The sequence below is a fragment of the Salvelinus namaycush genome, chromosome 15 (assembly GCF_016432855.1).
Source record: "Salvelinus namaycush isolate Seneca chromosome 15, SaNama_1.0, whole genome shotgun sequence".
Taxonomy (NCBI): Eukaryota; Metazoa; Chordata; class Actinopteri; order Salmoniformes; family Salmonidae; genus Salvelinus; species Salvelinus namaycush.
The window spans coordinates 3827915-3848983 of NC_052321.1; the positions used below are offsets into that span (position 1 = coordinate 3827915).

The following is a 21069-nucleotide window of genomic DNA, read 5'->3' on the forward strand; positions in this document are numbered from 1 at the left end:
CCGATGGGTTGGAGCTAGCCGTACGGCGACGTCATTCTGAACCGAGGGGTTGGAGCTAGCCGTACGGTGACGTCATTCTGAACCGAGGGGTTGGAGCTAGCCGTACGGTGACTTCATTCTGAACCGATGGGTTGGAGCTAGCCGTACGGTGACGTCATTCAGAACCGATGGGTTGGAGCTAGCCGTACGGTGACGTCATTCTGACCCGAGGGGTTGGAGCTAGCCGTACGGTGACGTCATTCTGAACCGAGGGGTTGGTACGGTGACGTCATTCTGAACCGAGGGGTTGGTACGGTGACGTCATTCTGAACCGAGGGGTTGGTACGGTGACGTCATTCTGAACCGAGGGGTTGGTACGGTGACGTCATTCTGAACCGAGGGGTTGGTACGGTGACGTCATTCTGAACCGAGGGGTTGGTACGGTGACGTCATTCTGAACCGATGAGTTGGAGCTAGCCGTACGGGGACGTCATTCTGAACCGATGGGTTGGAGCTAGCTGTACGGTGACGTCATTTTGAACCGATGGGTTGGTACGGTGACGTCATTCAGAACCGATGGGTTGGAGCTAGCCGTACGGTGACTTCATTCTGAACCGATGGGTTGGAGCTAGCCGTACGGTGACTTCATTCTGAACCGATGGGTTGGAGCTAGCCGTACGGTGACTTCATTCTGAACCGAGGGGTTGGAGCTAGCCGTACGGTGACGTCATTCTGAACCGATGGGTTGGAGCTAGCCGTACGGTGACGTCATTCTGAACCGATGGGTTGGAGCTAGCCGTACGGTGACGTCATTATGAACCGATGGGATGGTACTGTGACGTCATTCTGAACCGATGGGTTGGAGCTAGCCGTACGGGGACGTCATTCTGAACCGATGGGTTGGAGCTAGCCGTACGGTGACGTCATTTTGAACCGATGGGTTGGTACGGTGACGTCATTCAGAACCGATGGGTTGGAGCTAGCCGTACGGTGACTTCATTCTGAACCGATGGGTTGGAGCTAGCCGTACGGTGACGTCATTCTGAACCGAGGGGTTGGAGCTAGCCGTACGGTGACGTCATTCTGAACCGAGGGGTTGGAGCTAGCCGTACGGTGACGTCATTCTGAACCGAGGGGTTGGAGCTAGCCGTACGGTGACTTCATTCTGAACCGAGGGGTTGGAGCTAGCCGTACAGTGACGTAATTCTGAACCGATGGGTTGGAGCTAGCCGTACGGAGACGTCATTCTGAACCGATGGGTTGGAGCTAGCCGTACGGTGACGTCATTCTGAACCGATGGGTTGGAGCTAGCCGTAGGGTGACGTCATCCTGAACCGAGGGGTTGGTACGGTGACGTCATTCTGAACCGATGGGTTGGAGCTAGCCGTACGGTGACGTCATTCTGAACCGATGGGTTGGGAGCTAGCCGTACGGTGACGTCATTCTGAACCGATGGGTTGGAGCTAGCCGTACGGTGACGTCATTCTGAACCGATGGGTTGGTACGGTGACGTCATTCTGAACCGATGGGTTGGAGCTAGCCGTACGGTGACGTCATTTTGAACCGATGGGTTGGTACGGTGACGTCATTCTGAACCGATGGGTTGGAGCTAGCCGTACGGTGACGTCATTCTGAACCGATGGGTTGGAGCTAGCCGTACGGTGACGTCATTCTGAACCGATGGGTTGGTACGGTGACGTCATTCAGAACCGATGGGTTGGAGCTAGCCGTACGGTGACGTCATTCTGAACCGAGGGGTTGGAGCTAGCCGTACGGTGACGTCATTCTGAACCGATGGGTTGGAGCTAGCCGTACGGTGACGTCATTCTGAACCGAGGGGTTGGAGCTAGCCGACGGTGACGTCATTCTGAACCGAGGGGTTGGAGCTAGCCGTACGGTGACGTCATTCAGAACCGATGGGTTGGAGCTAGCCGTACGGTGACGTCATTCTGAACCGATGGGTTGGAGCTAGCCGTCATTCTGAACCGATGGGTTGGTACGGTGACGTCATTCTGAACCGATGGGTTGGTACGGTGACGTCATTCTGAACCGATGGTTGGTACGGTGACGTCATTCTGAACCGAGGGGTTGGTACGGTGACGTCATTCTGAACCGAGGGGTTGGTACGGTGACGTCATTCTGAACCGAGGGGTTGGTACGGTGACGTCATTCTGAACCGATGGGTTGGTACGGTGACGTCATTCTGAACCGATGGGTTGGAGCTAGCCGTACGGGGACGTCATTCTGAACCGATGGGTTGGAGCTAGCCGTACGGTGACGTCATTTTGAACCGATGGGTTGGTACGGTGACGTCATTCAGAACCGATGGGTTGGAGCTAGCCGTACGGTGACGTCATTCTGAACCGATGGGTTGGAGCTAGCCGTACGGTGACGTCATTCTGAACCGATGGGTTGGAGCTAGCCGTACGGTGATGTCATTCTGACCCGATGGGTTGGAGCTAGCCGTACGGTGACGTCATTCTGACCCGATGGGTTGGAGCTAGCCGTACGGTGACGTCATTCTGAACCGAGGGGTTGGAGCTAGCCGTACGGTGACGTCATTCTGAACCGAGGGGTTGGAGCTAGCCGTACGGTGACGTCATTCAGAACCGAGGGGTTGGAGCTAGCCGTACGGTGACGTCATTCAGAACCGATGGGTTGGAGCTAGCCGTACGGTGACGTCATTCTGAACCGATGGGTTGGAGCTAGCCGTACGGTGACGTCATTCTGAACCGAGGGGTTGGAGCTAGCCGTACGGTGACGTCATTCTGAACCGATGGGTTGGTACGGTGACGTCATTCTGAACCGATGGGTTGGTACGGTGACGTCATTCTGAACCGATGGGTTGGTACGGTGACGTCATTCTGAACCGAGGGGTTGGTACGGTGACGTCATTCTGAACCGAGGGGTTGGTACGGTGACGTCATTCTGAACCGAGGGGTTGGTACGGGGACGTCATTCTGAACCGATGGGTTGGAGCTAGCCGTACGGTGACGTCATTTTGAACCGATGGGTTGGTACGGTGACGTCATTCAGAACCGATGGGTTGGAGCTAGCCGTACGGTGACTTCATTCAGAACCGATGGGTTGGAGCTAGCCGTAAGGTGACGTCATTCTGACCCGATGGGTTGGAGCTAGCCGTACGGTGACGTCATTCTGAACCGAGGGGTTGGAGCTAGCCGTACGGTGACGTCATTCTGAACCGAGGGGTTGGAGCTAGCCGTACGGTGACGTCATTCTGAACCGAGGGGTTGGAGCTAGCCGTACGGTGACGTCATTCTGAACCGATGGGTTGGTACGGTGACGTCATTCTGAACCGATGGGTTGGAGCTAGCCGTACGGTGACTTCATTCTGAACCGATGGGTTGGAGCTAGCCGTACGGTGACGTCATTCTGAACCGATGGGTTGGTACGGTGACGTCATTCAGAACCGATGGGTTGGAGCTAGCCGTACGGGGACGTCATTCTGAACCGAGGGGTTGGAGCTAGCCGTACGGTGACTTCATTCTGAACCGATGGGTTGGAGCTAGCCGTACGGTGACGTCATTCTGAACCGATGGGTTGGAGCTAGCCGTACGGTGACTTCATTCTGAACCGAGGGGTTGGAGCTAGCCGTACGGTGACGTCATTCTGAACCGAGGGGTTGGAGATAGCCGTACGGTGACGTCATTCTGAACCGATGGGTTGGAGATAGCCGTACGGTGACGTCATTCTGAACCGTTGGGTTGGTACGGTGACGTCATTCAGAACCGATGGGTTGGTACGGTGACGTCATTCAGAACCGATGGGTTGGAGCTAGCCGTACGGTGACGTCATTCTGAACCGAGGGGTTGGAGCTAGCCGTACGGTGACGTCATTCTGAACCGAGGGGTTGGAGCTAGCCGTACGGTGACGTCATTCTGAACCGATGGGTTGGAGCTAGCCGTACGGTGACGTCATTCTGAACCGATGGGTTGGAGCTAGCCGTACGGTGACGTCATTCTGAACCGATGGGTTGGAGCTAGCCATAGGGTGACGTCATTCTGAACCGAGGGGTTGGTACGGTGACGTCATTCTGAACCGATGGGTTGGAGCTAGCCGTACGGGGACGTCATTCTGAACCGATGGGTTGGAGCTAGCCGTACGGTGACGTCATTCTGAACCGATGGGTTGGAGCTAGCCGTACGGTGACGTCATTCTGAACCGAGGGGTTGGTACGGTGACGTCATTCAGAACCGATGGGTTGGAGCTAGCCGTACGGTGACGTCATTCTGAACCGATGGGTTGGAGCTAGCCGTACGGCGACGTCATTCTGAACCGATGGGTTGGAGCTAGCCGTACGGTGACGTCATTCTGAACCGATGGGTTGGAGCTAGCCGTACGGTGACCTCATTCTGAACCGATGGGTTGGAGCTAGCCGTACGGTGACGTCATTCTGAACCGATGGGTTGGGAGCTAGCCGTACGGTGACGTCATTCTGAACCGATGGGTTGGGAGCTAGCCGTACGGTGACGTCATTCTGAACCGATGGGTTGGAGCTAGCCGTACGGTGACGTCATTCTGAACCGATGGGTTGGAGCTAGCCGTACGGTGACGTCATTCTGAACCGATGGGTTGGAGCTAGCCGTACGGTGACGTCATTCTGAACCGATGGGTTGGAGCTAGCCGTACGGTGACGTCATTCTGAACCGATGGGTTGGAGCTAGCCGTACGGTGACGTCATTCTGAACCGATGGGTTGGTACGGTGACGTCATTCAGAACCGATGGGTTGGAGCTAGCCGTACGGTGACGTCATTCTGAACCGAGGGGTTGGAGCTAGCCGTACGGTGACGTCATTCTGAACCGATGGGTTGGAGCTAGCCGTACGGTGACGTCATTCTGAACCGATGGGTTGGTACGGTGACGTCATTCAGAACCGATGGGTTGGAGCTAGCCGTACAGTGACGTCATTCTGAACCGAGGGGTTGGAGCTAGCCGTACGGTGACGTCATTCTGAACCGATGGGTTGGAGCTAGCCGTACGGTGACGTCATTCTGAACCGAGGGGTTGGAGCTAGCCGTACGGTGACGTCCTTCTGAACCGATGGGTTGGTACGGTGACGTCATTCTGAACCGAGGGGTTGGTACGGTGACGTCATTCTGAACCGAGGGGTTGGTACGGTGACGTTATTCTGAACCGATGGGTTGGAGCTAGCCGTACGGGGACGTCATTCTGAACCGATGGGTTGGAGCTAGCCGTACGGTGACGTCATTCAGAACCGAGGGGTTGGAGCTAGCCGTACGGTGACGTCATTCTGAACCGATGGGTTGGAGCTAGCCGTACGGTGACGTCATTCTGAACCGATGGGTTGGAGCTAGCCGTACGGTGACGTCATTCTGAACCGATGGGTTGGAGCTAGCCGTACGGTGACGTCATTCTGAACCGATGGGTTGGAGCTAGCCGTACGGTGACGTCATTCTGAACCGATGGGTTGGAGCTAGCCGTACGGTGACGTCATTCTGAACCGAGGGGTTGGAGCTAGCCGTACGGTGACGTCATTCTGAACCGAGGGGTTGGAGCTAGCCGTACGGTGACGTCATTCCGAACCGAGGGGTTGGAGCTAGCCGTACGGTGACGTCATTCTGAACCGATGGGTTGGAGCTAGCCGTACGGTGACTTCATTCTGAACCGAGGGTTTGGAGCTAGCCGTACGGTGACTTCATTCTGAACCGAGGGGTTGGAGCTAGCCGTACGGTGACGTCATTCTGAACCGAGGGGTTGGAGCTAGCCGTACGGTGACGTCATTCTGAACCGATGGGTTGGAGCTAGCCGTTCTTACGTCGCTTAGTAGCGACGGTCACCCCAAGAACAGAGCCAATATCAGTCCATTAAAAACAAGGCATTACAAAATCCACAAAAAAATAACCAGTTATCGGAGTGTTTATCCCAAATGGCACCCTATTCCCTACATAGTGCACTACTTTATACTAACCCTATGGGACTAGTGCACTAGGGGATAGGGTGTCATGTGGGACGTAGCCAGAGTCCATCTGCATACAGAGGAAAATGCACTTCAGTTGTTTGGAAAAGATAAGTCATCTGAACCATTAGTGATATACAGAGCATTCAGTCCTGGACTTTCTCCACATTTTGTTAAGTTACAGCCTTATTCTAAAATGGAATAAATACATTTGTTTCCTCAACCTACAAACAATACCATATAATGACAAAGCAAAAACAGGTTTTTAGAAATGTTTGCAAGTTTATTAAAAATAAAGAAACAGAAATAACTTATTTACATAAGTATTCAGACCCTTTGCTATGAGACTCTAAATTGAGCTCAGGTGCATCCTGTTTCCATTGATCATCCTTGAGATGTTTCTACAACTTGATTTAAGTCCACTTGTGGTAAATTCAATTGATTTGTACATGATTTGGAAAGGCACACATCTGTCTATATAAAGGTCCCACAGCACAGGAGTGGCTTCGGGAACAAGTCTCTGAATGTACTTGAGTGCCCAACAAAGTACTGAGTAAAAGGTCTGAATACTTACGTAAATATGATATTTCAGTTCAAAAAAAAAAAAGTCAAACCTGTTTTTGCATTGTCTCATTATTTGGTATTGTGTAGAATGAGGAAAAAAAACGTAATCCATTTTAGAATAAGGCTGTAAGGTAACAAAATGTGGAGTAAGTCAAGGGGTCTGAATACTTTCCACTGTATATAAACTATGCCAAATGGCACCCTATTCCCTTTATAGTGCACTTATTTGGACCAGGGCCCAGAGTGTCTTCTTAAATACACAGATGCCATGATAATAAGGATATTCCTGATGTATAGTGATGCAGAGAGCCTCGAGTCACGACTGCATCAAATATGATGCTTTATCCAACAATTTCAAGTCTTAAAAATAAAATATGTAATAACCAAAATGTATATTTCTTGTGCAAGGCAATTACACATTTTAGAGGATTGTCTTATTAAAAATAATAATGAAGTTTAAAAAAAACAATGCGTCACATTTTTATTGTTAAAGAAATCTTCAGTTTTAGGGGCTACAAATGCTGACAAATAAATACAATTATAAATTCTGCTCCATAAATGTTTTTATCTGGAAACATAAATTTATAAAAAAGGTGAAGCTGCCAGTCCTTCTCTCCCAACTTAGGGAGAAAAAAAAAGTGACAGAGTAGCAATCATTTTACAAAGCGCAATATAAAAACAGGCATTGTGCTGTTCCTGTGAGGGGAAAAAAAACAGTCTGTATAACTTATTGTCACTTATGGACATTCAAACAATAACAGGTCTTTAAGACCCTGTGATCATCTTCAGTCTTTATAAAAATAACAGATTCCATACAACAACCCAGGGCCGTGTTCAGTGGGGAACACTGTAGCAAAACTTTTTGAAAACGGAAAAACAAAATGGTTCCTTAAGTTCCGGTAGTCCCGCCATGTTTCAGTCCGTTCTTCCATTTGTTGCCTAATGAACACGACCCAGTTCTCAGATGACATTTGCTGTAAGCGACTTCAGTATAAACACATTTCTCTCTCCAGCTGGAGAATCATTTTTCTAGTCTTTCTTCATTGGAGCATTCACATGTTCTCTCATCACTGGTCCTGAATCATCACGAAGGGAGAGAGGCCTGAGTAGCCACATGATGTGAGCAGCATCTGGACATTTGGCTGATATAACGGGAGACAACATACGTTTGGTGAAGAGGCGGCGGCAGCAATAAGGAGGTCAATCATAAAGAGATTAACCTTGACCGACCGGGGCGGAAACTTCAAAGGGGCGGACATCCTTGTTGTAGAAACCTCAAGAGGGCGGAGCTCCCTTACCATAGAAACCACCGATGGGCGGAGCTCCCTTACCATAGAAACCTCAGAAGGGGCAGGACAATGGAACAGACAACTTCATATGAACAATGTAGAAAGAGAAAGAGTCCCAGGTCCAGCTATCCACAGGCTCCATTCCTCTGTCCAGTCAGTTCAGGGTCATATTCATTAGTGCACACTGTAGCAACCCATTTAGGAACAAAAACATTGGACAAATTCAGGTAGGTGCCCCCTACCACCACCATTTTGTTATGTTTGCTTCTTAGTGAATATGACCTAATTCACATGTTCCCTGTGAAGTTCTTGCCTGGCTGCTCCTGGGTGTAGCACTGCTGCCTCGGTTTCCTTTGGTCCACCTCAGACAGCAGGGCCTGACGGTAGGCCTCGTAGGACTTGACGATGCGCTCCAGTTCCTTCATGAAGAGCAGCTTCAACATGCCCTGGTACGTGTCCAGATCCACCAGCTGGAACAGCTCCCACTTCAGGATGTGGTCATACCTGGAGCAGAAGGGAAGACAGATTGTATTTGACAACAAACATGGCTGCATGTCACAATGGTAAAATATAAAACAAAACTGGAGAAACTTCAGTCATTTCTGGAGACAAGACAGTGCTAGTGTAGATCTGGAAACTATTTTAGCAGGCTACCTAAGCATCTTAAAAAAAATCACTTATTTTACCGTTAATTAGCTGTTGCAAATCTCTTTGCTAGAAATGCAACGCCGTCTCCAAAACAGCAAGATGTCTCCAATACCGTTTTTTAAAACGATTTTACTAACTTGAGCAGGGCGCGGGCATACACCTGTAGCCAGTCAGGGATCTCTGCCGTGTGGTATGGGTTGGCTGGTACCAGCACTGGATGGTCCCGCTCTGCTGGGCGAGGCTGGTATACAACAGGCTGGTATACAACAGGAGGGGGCTGGTATACAACGGGAGGGGGCTGGTCATATTGGAGCACGCTGGAAATGGGAAAAGTCCAAATAATAGAATTATAAATATATTTTAAAATGTATTCCCTTCTTGTTTTTAAAAGGACTACAAATGAATTATGTGTCAGTGTACAACCGGAGTGGGCTGGTCATAGTGAGGAACACTGGAATAGGAGGGGATTGTACAGTTACAATGAAGAAAAAAAACACAATTACAAACATTTTACTGAGTTACAGTTCACATAAAAAGGAAATCAGTCAATTAAATAAATTCATTAGGCCCTAATCTATGGATTTTACATGACTGGGAATACAGATATGCATCTGATGGTCACTGATAAAAAATAAACATTAAGGTACATTAGGGGAGTTGATCAGAAAACTAGTCAGTATCTGGTGTGACCACCATTTTGCCTCATGCAGCACGACACATCTCCTTCACATAGAGTTAATCAGACTGTTGGTTGTGTCCTGTGGAATGTTGTCCCACTGTGTGAAGCTGCTGGATATTGGCGGGAACTGTAATGCTCTGTCATACATGGTTATCCAGAGCATCCCAAACATGCTGAGTAGGTGACATGTCTGGTGAGTATGCAGGCCATGGAAGAACTGGGACATTTTCAGCTTCCAGGAATTGTGTACAGATCCTTGGGACATGGGGCTGTGCATTATCATGCTGAACACACGAGGTGATGGCAGCGGATGAATGGCACGACAATGGACCTCAGGATCTCATCACAGAATCTCTGTGAATTCAAATTGCCATCATTAAAATGCAATTAAGTTTGTTGTCTGTAGTTTATTCCTGCCCATACCATAACCTCACTGCCACCATGGGTCACTCTGTTCACAATGTTATCAGCAAACCACTCGCCCACACAATAGCATACACACCGTCTACCATCTGCCCGGTACAGTTGAAATGTGGATTCATCCATAAAGAGGACACTTCTCCAGCGTGCCAATGGCCATGAAATGTGAGCATTTTCTCACTGAAGTCAGTTACAATGCAGAACTACAGTCGGGTCAAGACCATGGTGAGGACGACGAGAGCAGATGAGCTTCCCTGAGACAGTTTCTGACAGTTTGTGCAGAAATTCTTTGATTGTGCAAACCCACAGTTTAATTAGCTGTCCGGGTGTCTGGTCTCAGACCATACCGCAGATGAAAAATCCAGATGTAGAGGTCCTGGACTGGCGTGGTTACACGTGGTCTGCGGTTGTGAGGCCAGTTGGACGTACTGCAAAATTCTCTAAAAATTCTCTAAAGCGGCTTAACAGTTCTGGTGGACATTCCTGCAGTCAGCATGCCAAATGCGCTCTCCCTCAACTTGAGACATCTTTGGCATTGTGTTACATGTCAAAGATGTACATGTTACATGTAACAAACAGCACATTTGAGAGTGGCCCTTTTGTCCCCAGCACAAGGTGCACCTGTGTAATGATCATACTGTTTAATCAGCTTCTTGATATGCCACACCTGTCAGGTAGATGGATTATCTTGGCAAATGAGAAATGCTCACGAGTAGGGACGTAAACAAATTTGTGCAATACATTTGAGAGAAATAAGCTTTTTGTGTGTATGGAACATTTCTGGGATCATTTATTTAATCTCATGAAAAATGGGACCTACACTTTACATGTTGCGTTTATATTTTTGTTCAGCTTAGTATTGGCAGAGGCTAGGAGTCAAGTTACAATATCAGAATAAAATTATTTGACTGAACAAATTCTCACTTTTTAAAAAGACTGAATACCAAATGTGTGCCAGTGTGAGTTTCCCTTAGGTACAGATCTAGGATAGGTGTCCCCTGCTCCAATCCTAACCATTAGTGACAAAAATGACAAACTGACCCGAGATCAGTGTCAAAGGGAAACTTCATCTTACACCGTGTGTGTCTGTCTCTCTAAAACCCTACCTAGGGACACAGGGGTGGAGTATCACTGTCTCTACAGTCTACCTAGGGGCACAGGGGTGGAGTATCTCTGTCTCTACAGTCTACCTAGGAGCACAGGGGTGGAGTATCTGTCTCTACAGCCTACCTAGTAGCACAGGGGTGGAGTATCTCTGTCTCTACAGTCTACCTAGGGGCACAGGGGTAGAGCATGTCTGTCTCTACAGCCTACCTAGGGGCACAGGGGTAGAGCATGTCTGTCTCTACAGTCTACCTAGGAGCACAGGTGTGGAGTATCTCTGTCTCTACAGCCTACCTAGGAGCACAGGGGTGGAGTATCTCTGTCTCTACAGTCTACCTAGGGGCACAGGGGTAGAGCATGTCTGTCTCTACAGCCTACCTAGGAGCACAGGGGTGTCTATACTGAGCCCCCTTGTTGAGGTGGTCTACGTAGTAGGGTCCAAACTCAGCCGACTCCACCTTCTCCCAGCCAGGGGGCAGACCCTCCCTCTCCAGGGGGTGGGACCAGTGGGTGGTGTTGGTGTTGTGGTCGATGTAGTACTTCCTGCCTCTAATGGTCCAGTCTACCGTCCAACCACAGGGCAGGGAGAGGTCTTCACAGCTCAGACTGGACAGGTTCCCCAGAGACTTGGCCTGCATTCGTCCGATACCTGAGGGGAGGAGTTCGATACCTTAAACCTTCAGAGGATGGCTGGCTGGTCAAACAAATGGGTCGTGTCCCAAATGGCACCCTATTCCCTATGTAGTGCACTACTTTTGACAAGAGCCCTATGGGGAATAGGGTGGCACTTGGGACACCCTTAAAAACCCTAAACCTTCAAGTATCCTGTAGTAAAACCTGCTGCCAGGCCCTGGTACCGTCCTGTAGTAAAACCTGCTGCCAGGCCCTGGTACCGTCCTGTAGTAAAACCTGCTGCCAGGCCCTGGTACCGTCCTGTAGTAAAACCTGCTGCCAGGCCCTGGTACCGTCCTGTAGTAAAACCTGCCAGGCCCTGGTACGGCTATAGCCAACTATCATTGCCTGACCCATACCTGACCCTGTGCTGCTGTCAGCCTCTCATCTAGGGTGTCTGCATGTCTGTTCTAGTCTATTCTTTACTATTATATACACTATGCCTCTATGAGGAAAGAGTAGGGGACAGCATCCATTTATAGGAGGAGGAATCGTGTCCTCTGGGGACAGCATCCATTTATAGAGGAGGAATCGTGTCCTCTGGGGACAGCATCCATTTATAGAGGAGGAATCGTGTCCTCTGGGGACAGCATCCATTTATAGAGGAGGAATCGTGTCCTCTGGGGACAGCATCCATTTATAGAGGAGGAATCGTGTCCTCTGGGGACAGCATCCATTTATACAGGAGGAATCGTGTCCTCTGGGGACAGCATCCATTTATACAGGAGGAATCGTGTCCTCTGGGGACAGCATCCATTTATACAGGAGGAATCGTGTCCTCTGGGGACAGCATCCATTTATACAGGAGGAATCGTGTCCTCTGGGGACAGCATCCATTTATACAGGAGGAATCGTGTCCTCTGGGGACAGCATCCATTTATACAGGAGGAATCGTGTCCTCTGGGGACAGCATCCATTTATACAGGAGGAATCGTGTCCTCTGGGGACAGCATCCATTTATACAGGAGGAATCGTGTCCTCTGGGGACAGCATCCATTTATACAGGAGGAATCGTGTCCTCTGGGGACAGCATCCATTTATAGAGGAAACACATCCACTCCTATATAAAGAGACATTGACACACCAACTGTACAAACACTAAACACAGCGTTGTTGCTGATCCTAGATATACTACTCCCTCTCTCACACACACACAGTGATGTGTGACCCACTTCTCTTGATGAATGGTAGGAAATGGGAGAGTACATTTATTCAATGGACAGGAAGGCTGAGGCAGAAATCTGAGCTCAAATTCAAACAGAGCTTATGTCTGTCCTTTCTCCTGAAGTGTGCACGCCTCTCCACACAAAAACCCATTGGATTGTTGGAAGCATAGGCCAGAGCCCACGTTGGCCCACCACAGTACTTATACACTACATTACCAAAATTATGTGGACACCTGGCTTGCAGTCGGCGTTCCAATTCATCCCAAAGGTGTTCGATGGAGGTTGAGGTCAGGGCTCTGTACAGGCCAGTCAAGTTTATACACACCGGTCTCGACAAACCATTTCTGTACGGACCTCGCTTTGGGCATGGTCATGTTGAAACAGGAAAGGGCCTTCCACAAACTGTTGCCACAAAGTTGGAAGCACAGAATCGTCTAGAATGTCATTGTATGCTGTAGCGTTAAGATTTCCCTTCACTGGAACTAAGGGGACTAGCCCAAACCATGAAAAACAGCCCCAGACCATTATTCATCCACCAAACTTTACAGTTAGCACTACGCATTAGGGCAAGTAGCGTTCTCCTGGCATCCGCCAAACCCAGATGCATCCGTCTGACTGCCAGATGGTGAAGCATGATTCATCACTCCAGAGAACGTGTTTCCACTCCTTCAGAGTCCAATGGCGGCGAGCTTTACACCACTCCAACCGACGCTCGGCATTGTGATCATAGGCTTGTGTGCGGCTGCTCGGCCATGGAAACCCATTTCATGAAGCTCCCAACGAACAGTTCTTGTGCTGACATTGCTTCCAGAAGCAGTTCGGAACTCGATAGTGAGTGTTACAACTGAGCACAGATGATTTTCACGCGCTTTAGCACGCAGCGGTCTCGTTCTGTGAGCATGTGTGACCTACCACTTTGAGGCTGAGTCATTACTCCTAGATGTTTCCACTTCACAATAACAGCACTTACAGTTGACTAAGGCAGCTCTAGCAGGGCCAGGGCAGCTCTAGCAGGAATGTGTCCATGTTCTCTACACTGACAACACCACCAACGTCCCTCCTGATGCACCAGTGGGAATTTACATCAAGACTCACATTCTAGAGTCTATTGAAGTAACGTGTGTATAAATGTCATGTGAGGCTCTTTTGCACACCAGTATCTCTACTTGCACATGATCATCTGATGATTTATCACTCCAGTGTTAATCTGCTAAATTGTAATTATTCGATTTATTGCCTACCTCATGCCTTTTGCACACATTGTATATAGATTCTCTTTTTTTTCTACCATGTTATTGACTTGTTTATTGTTTACGCCATGTGTAACTCTGTGTTGTTGTCTGTTCACACTGCTATGCTTTATCTTGGCCAGGTCGCAGTTGCAAATGAGAACTTGTTCTCAACTAGCCTACCTGGTTAAATAAAGGTGAAATAATAAAATAAAAAATGTGTTTAACACAGAGAAGACAAGTAATAGGCAACAGATGACTTGAGGCAGTCCCACTCCCATCTGCAAATAACTAGTTTGTAGTGAGACTGTTTTTGAAGATACAAATCGTGAAGTGTATTGAACCGACACCACCCCTTTCACTTAAGGCTCTATCCAAACTAAAAACAAGGATTTGCTCGTTGAGCAGCCGGAAACACAGTAGCAACAAACACTTCTTTTAACAACGGTTCAAAAGATGTGTTTAACTGGTTACACTATAGCTCCGTAGCCAACGCATTCATTCTCACACGGAGGAGCGGCAGTCCAGGAATGACGCCGTGGATATGTAGCCTAGTCACCACATCCAATAAGCAAGGGTACCTCCCTACTGGCACCATTTTACCTATAAAGCCCCAACTCTACCTACATGTACATATTACCTCGACTAACCTGTACCCCTACCTACATGTACATATTACCTCGACTAACCGGTGCCCCCGCACATCGACTCTGTACCAGTACCCCCTGGTATATAGCCTCCACATCGACTCTGTACCAGTACCCCCTGGTATATAGCCTCGCTGTTATTATTCTACTGCTGCTCTTTAATAACTTGTTACTTGTATTTCTTATTCGTACTGCATTGTTGGTTAAGGGCTCATAAGCATTTCACATTTGGTGCATGTGACTAATAAAATTTGTTAGGCCACTACTTTTGACCAAGGCTCATAGTGCACAAGTGTAGAGCCCTACCAGCACCACCTTCATAGCATTATAACTCACATTCTAAAGACAATTCCAAGCCTTTGTCATCATTTTGTTCTTGTTAACTAAACTACCATGCTATCTAATTAACAAGCCCTTATAAGACATTTCGTCAATATTAAATTGGTTCAACTGATTTGACTATTATGACTACGGATATTGACTTGAGTAAGACATTTTTATGTTTTACCTGCTGCCGGTCTGTTGGGGGCCGGGGGAGTGTGTTGTGGTGGTGGTAGGCTTTGATGTTCATAGTATCCATTGTCCTCATGTAAGTGGTCAGGGGCTCTGGGGTGCTGATGTGGCTGAGGCAGTCTCTGCTGCTGCTGGCTGTCGTAGTAAGGCTCCGGAGTCAGGGGGTAGTAGAGCCCAGCATCCGCATTCTCAGCCATGGCGCTCACGTCTGTGAGGAAGGACTGTGAGGAGCCTCCGTACTCCTGGGTTATATCCCCCAGGCTTCCAGGTAGGTACGGAGGGGCTGACATCCGGTGGCGTCCCCGCAGAGCCGCCTCGTGGGGTGGCCTCCGCACAGGGGAACGTAGGAAGCTCTTGTTGCCGGCCAACACAGGCTCAGGTCCCATGGGATGGGATGAAGGTCCTGGGCCAGGCTCTGGCAGAGGGACCTCGGTGCGTCTGGGGATAGTGGGTCCATGTCGGATGAATGAGGGCATGAGCTCTGAAACAGAACCAACATGTGTATGTCAAGACAAAGGATGCTACTAACTATCATCCAAAAGATGGCTGACTGGGTATTCTACAATATATTGTAATTACTTCGCCACCATGGCCCATTTATTGCCCCGTGTGGCTCAGTTGGTAGAGCATGGCGCTTGCAACGCCAGGGTTGTGGGTTCGATTCCCACGGGGGGCCAGTACAAAAAAAAAAAAAGTATGAATGTATGTAATTGTAAGTCGCTCTGGATAAGAGCGTCTGCTAAATGACTTAAATGTAAATGTAAATGTATTGCCTTACCTCCCTTTCTTACCTCATTTGCACACATTGTATATAGATTTTCTTCAACTGTATCATTGAATGTCTGTTTTGTTTATTCCATGTGTAACTGTTGTTGAACGTGTCGAACTGCTCTGCTTTATCTTGGCCAGGTCGCAGTTGTAAATGACAACTTGTTCTCAACTGGCCTACCTGGTTAAATAAATAAAAATAACTGACCAATACACCAAATCTGATTAAAAAAAATATTGCAACCTTCCAGGAATATGTCCATGTTCTCTACACTGAATCAGACTACATCTATTCTACAGGTCATAATAACTTAGCTAGGTAGTTAGCATGTAGCACAACAAACCATATTTTGACATTTAGATGGCTAGCTAACTACCTGTGGTCCATGCGTATGCTATGGACATTTAGCGCATACAGAAACAAAAAGGTTAGTCAACACTCCAGCAACATCTTTACATTGGTGGGTAACGAAAGTAAATTTAAGCCTGTCACATAACAAAATCAGGGGGGAATCCACAATGGATGGATGGATGTAGAGATACAGGACTTTGAGAAGGCTCAATAGACGCATGTAACGCTATGGACCAGAGCTAGCTACATATCTCAACTTTGGCTAACGCTAGCAAGCTAGATGCTAGTCAGCCATGCAGAAGCCACAATAACTATTAGATAGTAGAATACCATTTAACCAAATGTGTTATGCTTGGGTATCATCATATGACCTAAAACGTGTGAATTGTTAAAAAAAACGTGTTTTTACGAAGAGACATTGCTAGCACTAGCCGGCTACCACCCGGTTACTCATTTCATATGTATAACGTTACTGTATTTTAGTCTATGCCATTCCGACATTGCTCGTCCTAATGTTTATATATTTCTTAATTCCATTATTTTACTTTTAGATGTGTGTATTGTTGTTGTGAATTGTTAGATACTTCTGCACTGCTGGAGACAGGAACACAGTCATTTCGCTGGTGGGTATAATTTGTGGAACTTTCCAACAGGAATCAGTTCCAAAAACTTCGTAAATAACACGGTTGCCAACAAACAACGCATACAAAATGGTATAGCGGCAGAATACGATACCGGGTAGGGAGTGGGCTAATTAATTACGTTTCTCACTCGCCATGTTTATTCCGAAAAAATGTCTGTCCTCTCTGGTAGCCTATGGACAAACATTAAGAATAAACTACGTGATGAGTTGATGCCTATTCGGCAGTTATTTAGCTAATGTTAGGTGAATTGATCATGCTATTTGTTATGCGTTGTTTGTTGGCAACCTTGTCCTTTACGAAGTTTTTGGAAGATTCCTGTTGAAATGTTCCACAAATTATACCCACCCGCATTACGCTACACCCGCAATGACATCTGCTAAATATGTGTATGTGACCAATACAATTTGGCTAGATAACAAACTATCTAGCGAATTTAGCCAACTTACTTTTCAGGAGTGGTGATGTCTCCTTCTTCACATATTTCCCACGTACCTCGGCTGGTTTCGACGCTTCGTTTTTACTTTTCTTTCTTGAAAGCATAACTCAAACAAAGGAGACATCAATGCAATGTGAGAAACTCGTACAAAGTTCCCCAAAACTACCAGAGTCCCTTCCAATCTGCAGCGTGTACATTTGAGCTAGTTAGCGCTGGCTACGGACTTGATTAGTTAGCTTCACACTTGTTATTTTTCTGGTAATTTAGACAAAAGCCAAAACAGAACGATTGCTTGTATCAACTAACGTTAGCCAGTTACGCTGAAGTAAACTGTTTTCGCCCAGTTAAAAAAATCCGATTTTTTTCTCCAAGGCACTTGAAGTCAGCTGTTTTTCTATTCAGTGCGTTTATCCAGCACCCAGCCCATGTCATCACATCACCAAAACTGCTCAACGCCTCTACAAGTCATTCTAGCCAGCCCGCGGAGGGTTGTGGGATAGGAATGGTGAAGGGTAGATTATCACATTTTGAACAAAGATTTGTATTGCGGCACAGTCGAATATATATATAAATATATATACACTACTTACTAATAACTTCGTCCCCTTGTTCTGTGATATGAAGCATTTCCAAATTAACCAGTGGTCCAAAGCAGCCCAACAACCCCCTTCTCAAAAGTCAGTTTTAAAAAGATTTCCCTGCTGAAAATAAACCTAAAAATATCCAACCATATGAGACTGGGCTGTCATTTAAAGCTGGGACAAACAGTCACAAGGTCAAGACCCATTGGATTAGCATGGGAAGGTTGATGTGCTGTTTTCTTCTGCTTCCTATCATTGCTGAGGGATGTGGCAACTGATACCCTATTCCTTTTATACTGCACAACTTTTGACCAGGACTTATAGGGTGCCATTTTGGACACACATTGAGATGCATTGAACATACACTGAGATGCATTGAACATAAGAAAGTCACAAGGAATCCATACAGCTTTGATTCTTAGTGTGTAACCTGAGTGAGAATTGTGCTCTTGGTAACTAAAGGTTATAATATAAACACAGGGTGATTCTGAAATGGCACCCTATTCCCTATATAGTGCACTATTGGCACCCTATTCCCTATATAGTGCTCTACTGGCACCCTATTCCCTATATAGTGCTCTACTGGCACCCTATTCCCTATTTTGTGACGACCCTCCCACTCTGTCTGCCGTATTCTTTCTCTTTGCCCTTGTTTTCCTTATTAGGATGTCGGTGGGCGGAGCTGTGAGGGTCGTCAGCGACATGGGACACACCTGGGCCCGGGTGTGTCCCAGGATAAATACACCACTTCCCCATTCATTGAGGAGACTCTCTCCTTGCAGACACACTGATAGAGTTTGTTTGTTTGTTTGTTTGTTTGTTTGTTTGTTTGTTTGGCTTGGCTTGGCACCTTTCAACACCCCTCATTATCACATTTATGCACGCGACCACTCACTTACACTACTGATTACTGACTATACACACCATTGTTAATTGTATTTAGTTTACTTCAGTTAATAAATATATTTTGTTATTCCTTATCTCCACGTTGTCTCCACTATATAGTGCACTACTGGCACCCTATTCCTTATATAGTGCTCTACTGGCACCCTATTCCCTATATAGTGCACTACTGGCACCCTATTCCCTATATAGTGCTTGATGAGAACGGCTCATAGAAGCAAGGGTCTATCGCCTGTTTCCGTAGTGTGAGGCAGCATGACGTACAAGTACACCCCCTGGACATGACGCTAGTCCATCGCAGGGCCTTGCCCACAATCTACTGTCCCTCTGTACAAGAATAATACAACATCAACCAAACACTGAATATGAAAAGGAGATCCACTCAAACCAAATAGCTTCCCTTTATTCACAAAATGCCTTTATTTCCTGTAAAAAACAATCTCAGTCATTCCCTCTTTAGTAGTAGTGTTTATAACATCACTTTGTGGTCCAATAGCAGCTGTTGTTGGAGCCACATTCCTCTTCACAAAAATGTCAGGACTTCAATAGGAACTTGGGATGTTTTCAATGTGGACAACGGCAGTAGGGAATACAATAGTCTCTGGGACAACGGCAGTAGGGAATACAATAGTCTCTGGGACAACGGCAGTAGGGAACACAATAGTCTCTGGGACAACGGCAGTAGGGAATACAATAGTCTCTGGGACAACGGCAGTAGGGAATACAATAGTCTCTGGGACAACGGCAGTAGGGAATACAATAGTCTCTGGGACAACGGCAGTAGGGAATACAATAGTCTCTGGGACAACGGCAGTAGGGAATACAATAGTCTCTGGGACAACGGCAGTAGGGAATACAATAGTCTCTGGGACAACGGCAGTAGGGAACACAATAGTCTCTGGGACAACGGCAGTAGGGAATACAATAGTCTCTGGGACAACGGCAGTAGGGAATACAATAGTCTCTGGGACAACGGCAGTAGGGAATACAATAGTCTCTGGGACAACGGCAGTAGGGAATACAATAGTCTCTGGGACAATGGCAGTAGGGAACACAATAGTCTCTGGGACAATGGCAGTAGGGAATACAATAGTCTCTGGGACAATGGCAGTAGGGAATACAATAGTCTGTGGGAGCCCCATGCCATAACACTTTGTGAAATTTAGATTCTCCCTGACCGTCTAGTTTTTATGTTGTTGGTTGTTAGTTCTCAAAGATGATCTTATTAAAATATATTAGGTCCATTATCTTGTTTACATACTTTATAATTGGTTTCGGTCATTTAAGTTTAAACTGAAAACATTTGACCATCTTCTACAGGACTTGCTCCTTAACTAACTTTTAATTCTTAATGTCTTAAATAACTTATCAATATGCTTTTTAAAAGATAGCTTTTCGTCAATCCAGACGCCCAGATATTTATAGGCGGAGAGCACCATCCAAAGTACGTATGCATTAAATCCTCAGATACATTTTTATGCAATTTGGAAAATAACATATGCTTGGTTTTACCCACTTTATGTACCAATTTCAGATCAACAAAGGCGTTCTGTAGGGCAATAAAGGCGGATTGAAGCTCTGACACAGCCTGGTCAGCTGTGGGGGGCAATAGCACACACCACAGTGTCATCTGCATACAGGTGAAACATTTATTTGATAGATGAACAATACTGTTCATGTAAATAGTGAAAAGAACTGGACCAAATCAAAATCAAATCAAATCAAATTTATTTATATAGCCCTTCGTACATCAGCTGATATCTCAAAGTGCTGTACAGAAACCCAGCCTAAAACCCCAAACAGCAAGCAATGCAGGTGTAGAAGCACGGTGGCTAGGAAAAACTCCCTAGAAAGGCCAAAACCTAGGAAGAAACCTAGAGAGGAACCAGGCTATGAGGGGTGGCCAGTCCTCTTCTGGCTGTGCCGGGTGGAGATTATAACAGAACATGGCCAAGATGTTCAAATGTTCATAAATGACCAGCATGGTCAAATAATAATAATCACAGTAGTTGTCGAGGGTGCAGCAAGTCAGCACCTCAGGAGTAAATGTCAGTTGGCTTTTCATAGCCGATCATTAAGAGTATCTCTACCGCTCCTGCGGTCTCTAGAGAGTTGAAAACAGCAGGTCTGGGACAGGTAGCACGTCCGGTGAACAGGTCAGGGTTCCATAGCCGCAGGCAGAACAGTTGCTGAGTCAGGTTTGTGGGCCTCCTTGCTCGCACACGCTTTTTCAGTTCTGCCCACACATTTTCTATAGGATTGAGGTCAGAGCTTTGTGATGGCCACTCAAATACCTTGACTTTGTTGTCCTTAAGCTATTTTGCCACAACTTTGGAAGTATGCTTGGGGTCATTGTCCATTTGGAAGACCCATTTGCGACAAAGCTTTAACTTCCTGACTGATGTCTTGAGATGTTGCTTCAATATATCCACCAAATTTCCCCATTCCTCATGATGCCATCTATTTTGTGAAGTACACCAGTCCCTCCTGCAGCAAAGCACCCCCACAGCATGAGGCCGCCACCCCTGTGCTTCAC

The 21069-nt window shown here is 47.1% G+C and overlaps 1 protein-coding gene across 2 annotated transcripts; it reads right to left on the bottom strand.

The window, feature by feature from the left end:
- Nucleotides 1–6948: 6948 nt before the first annotated feature.
- Nucleotides 6949–17503, bottom strand: sav1 (salvador family WW domain containing protein 1). 2 transcript variants are annotated; one of them, XM_039009212.1, is made up of 5 exons: nucleotides 17060–17503; nucleotides 14845–15330; nucleotides 11001–11271; nucleotides 8557–8736; nucleotides 6949–8275 (listed from the first exon to the last, which is right to left on the bottom strand). In XM_039009212.1, exons 1-5 carry the CDS (start codon nucleotides 17151–17153, stop codon nucleotides 8059–8061), a joined length of 1248 nt encoding a protein of 415 aa, XP_038865140.1. In that variant the 5' UTR covers nucleotides 17154–17503; the 3' UTR covers nucleotides 6949–8058. The 2 variants fall into 2 exon arrangements, with proteins under 2 accessions (XP_038865140.1, XP_038865141.1); XM_039009213.1 differs by lacking the exon at nucleotides 17060–17503 and adding an exon at nucleotides 15641–15686.
- Between the last annotated feature and the right edge of the window lie 3566 nt (nucleotides 17504–21069).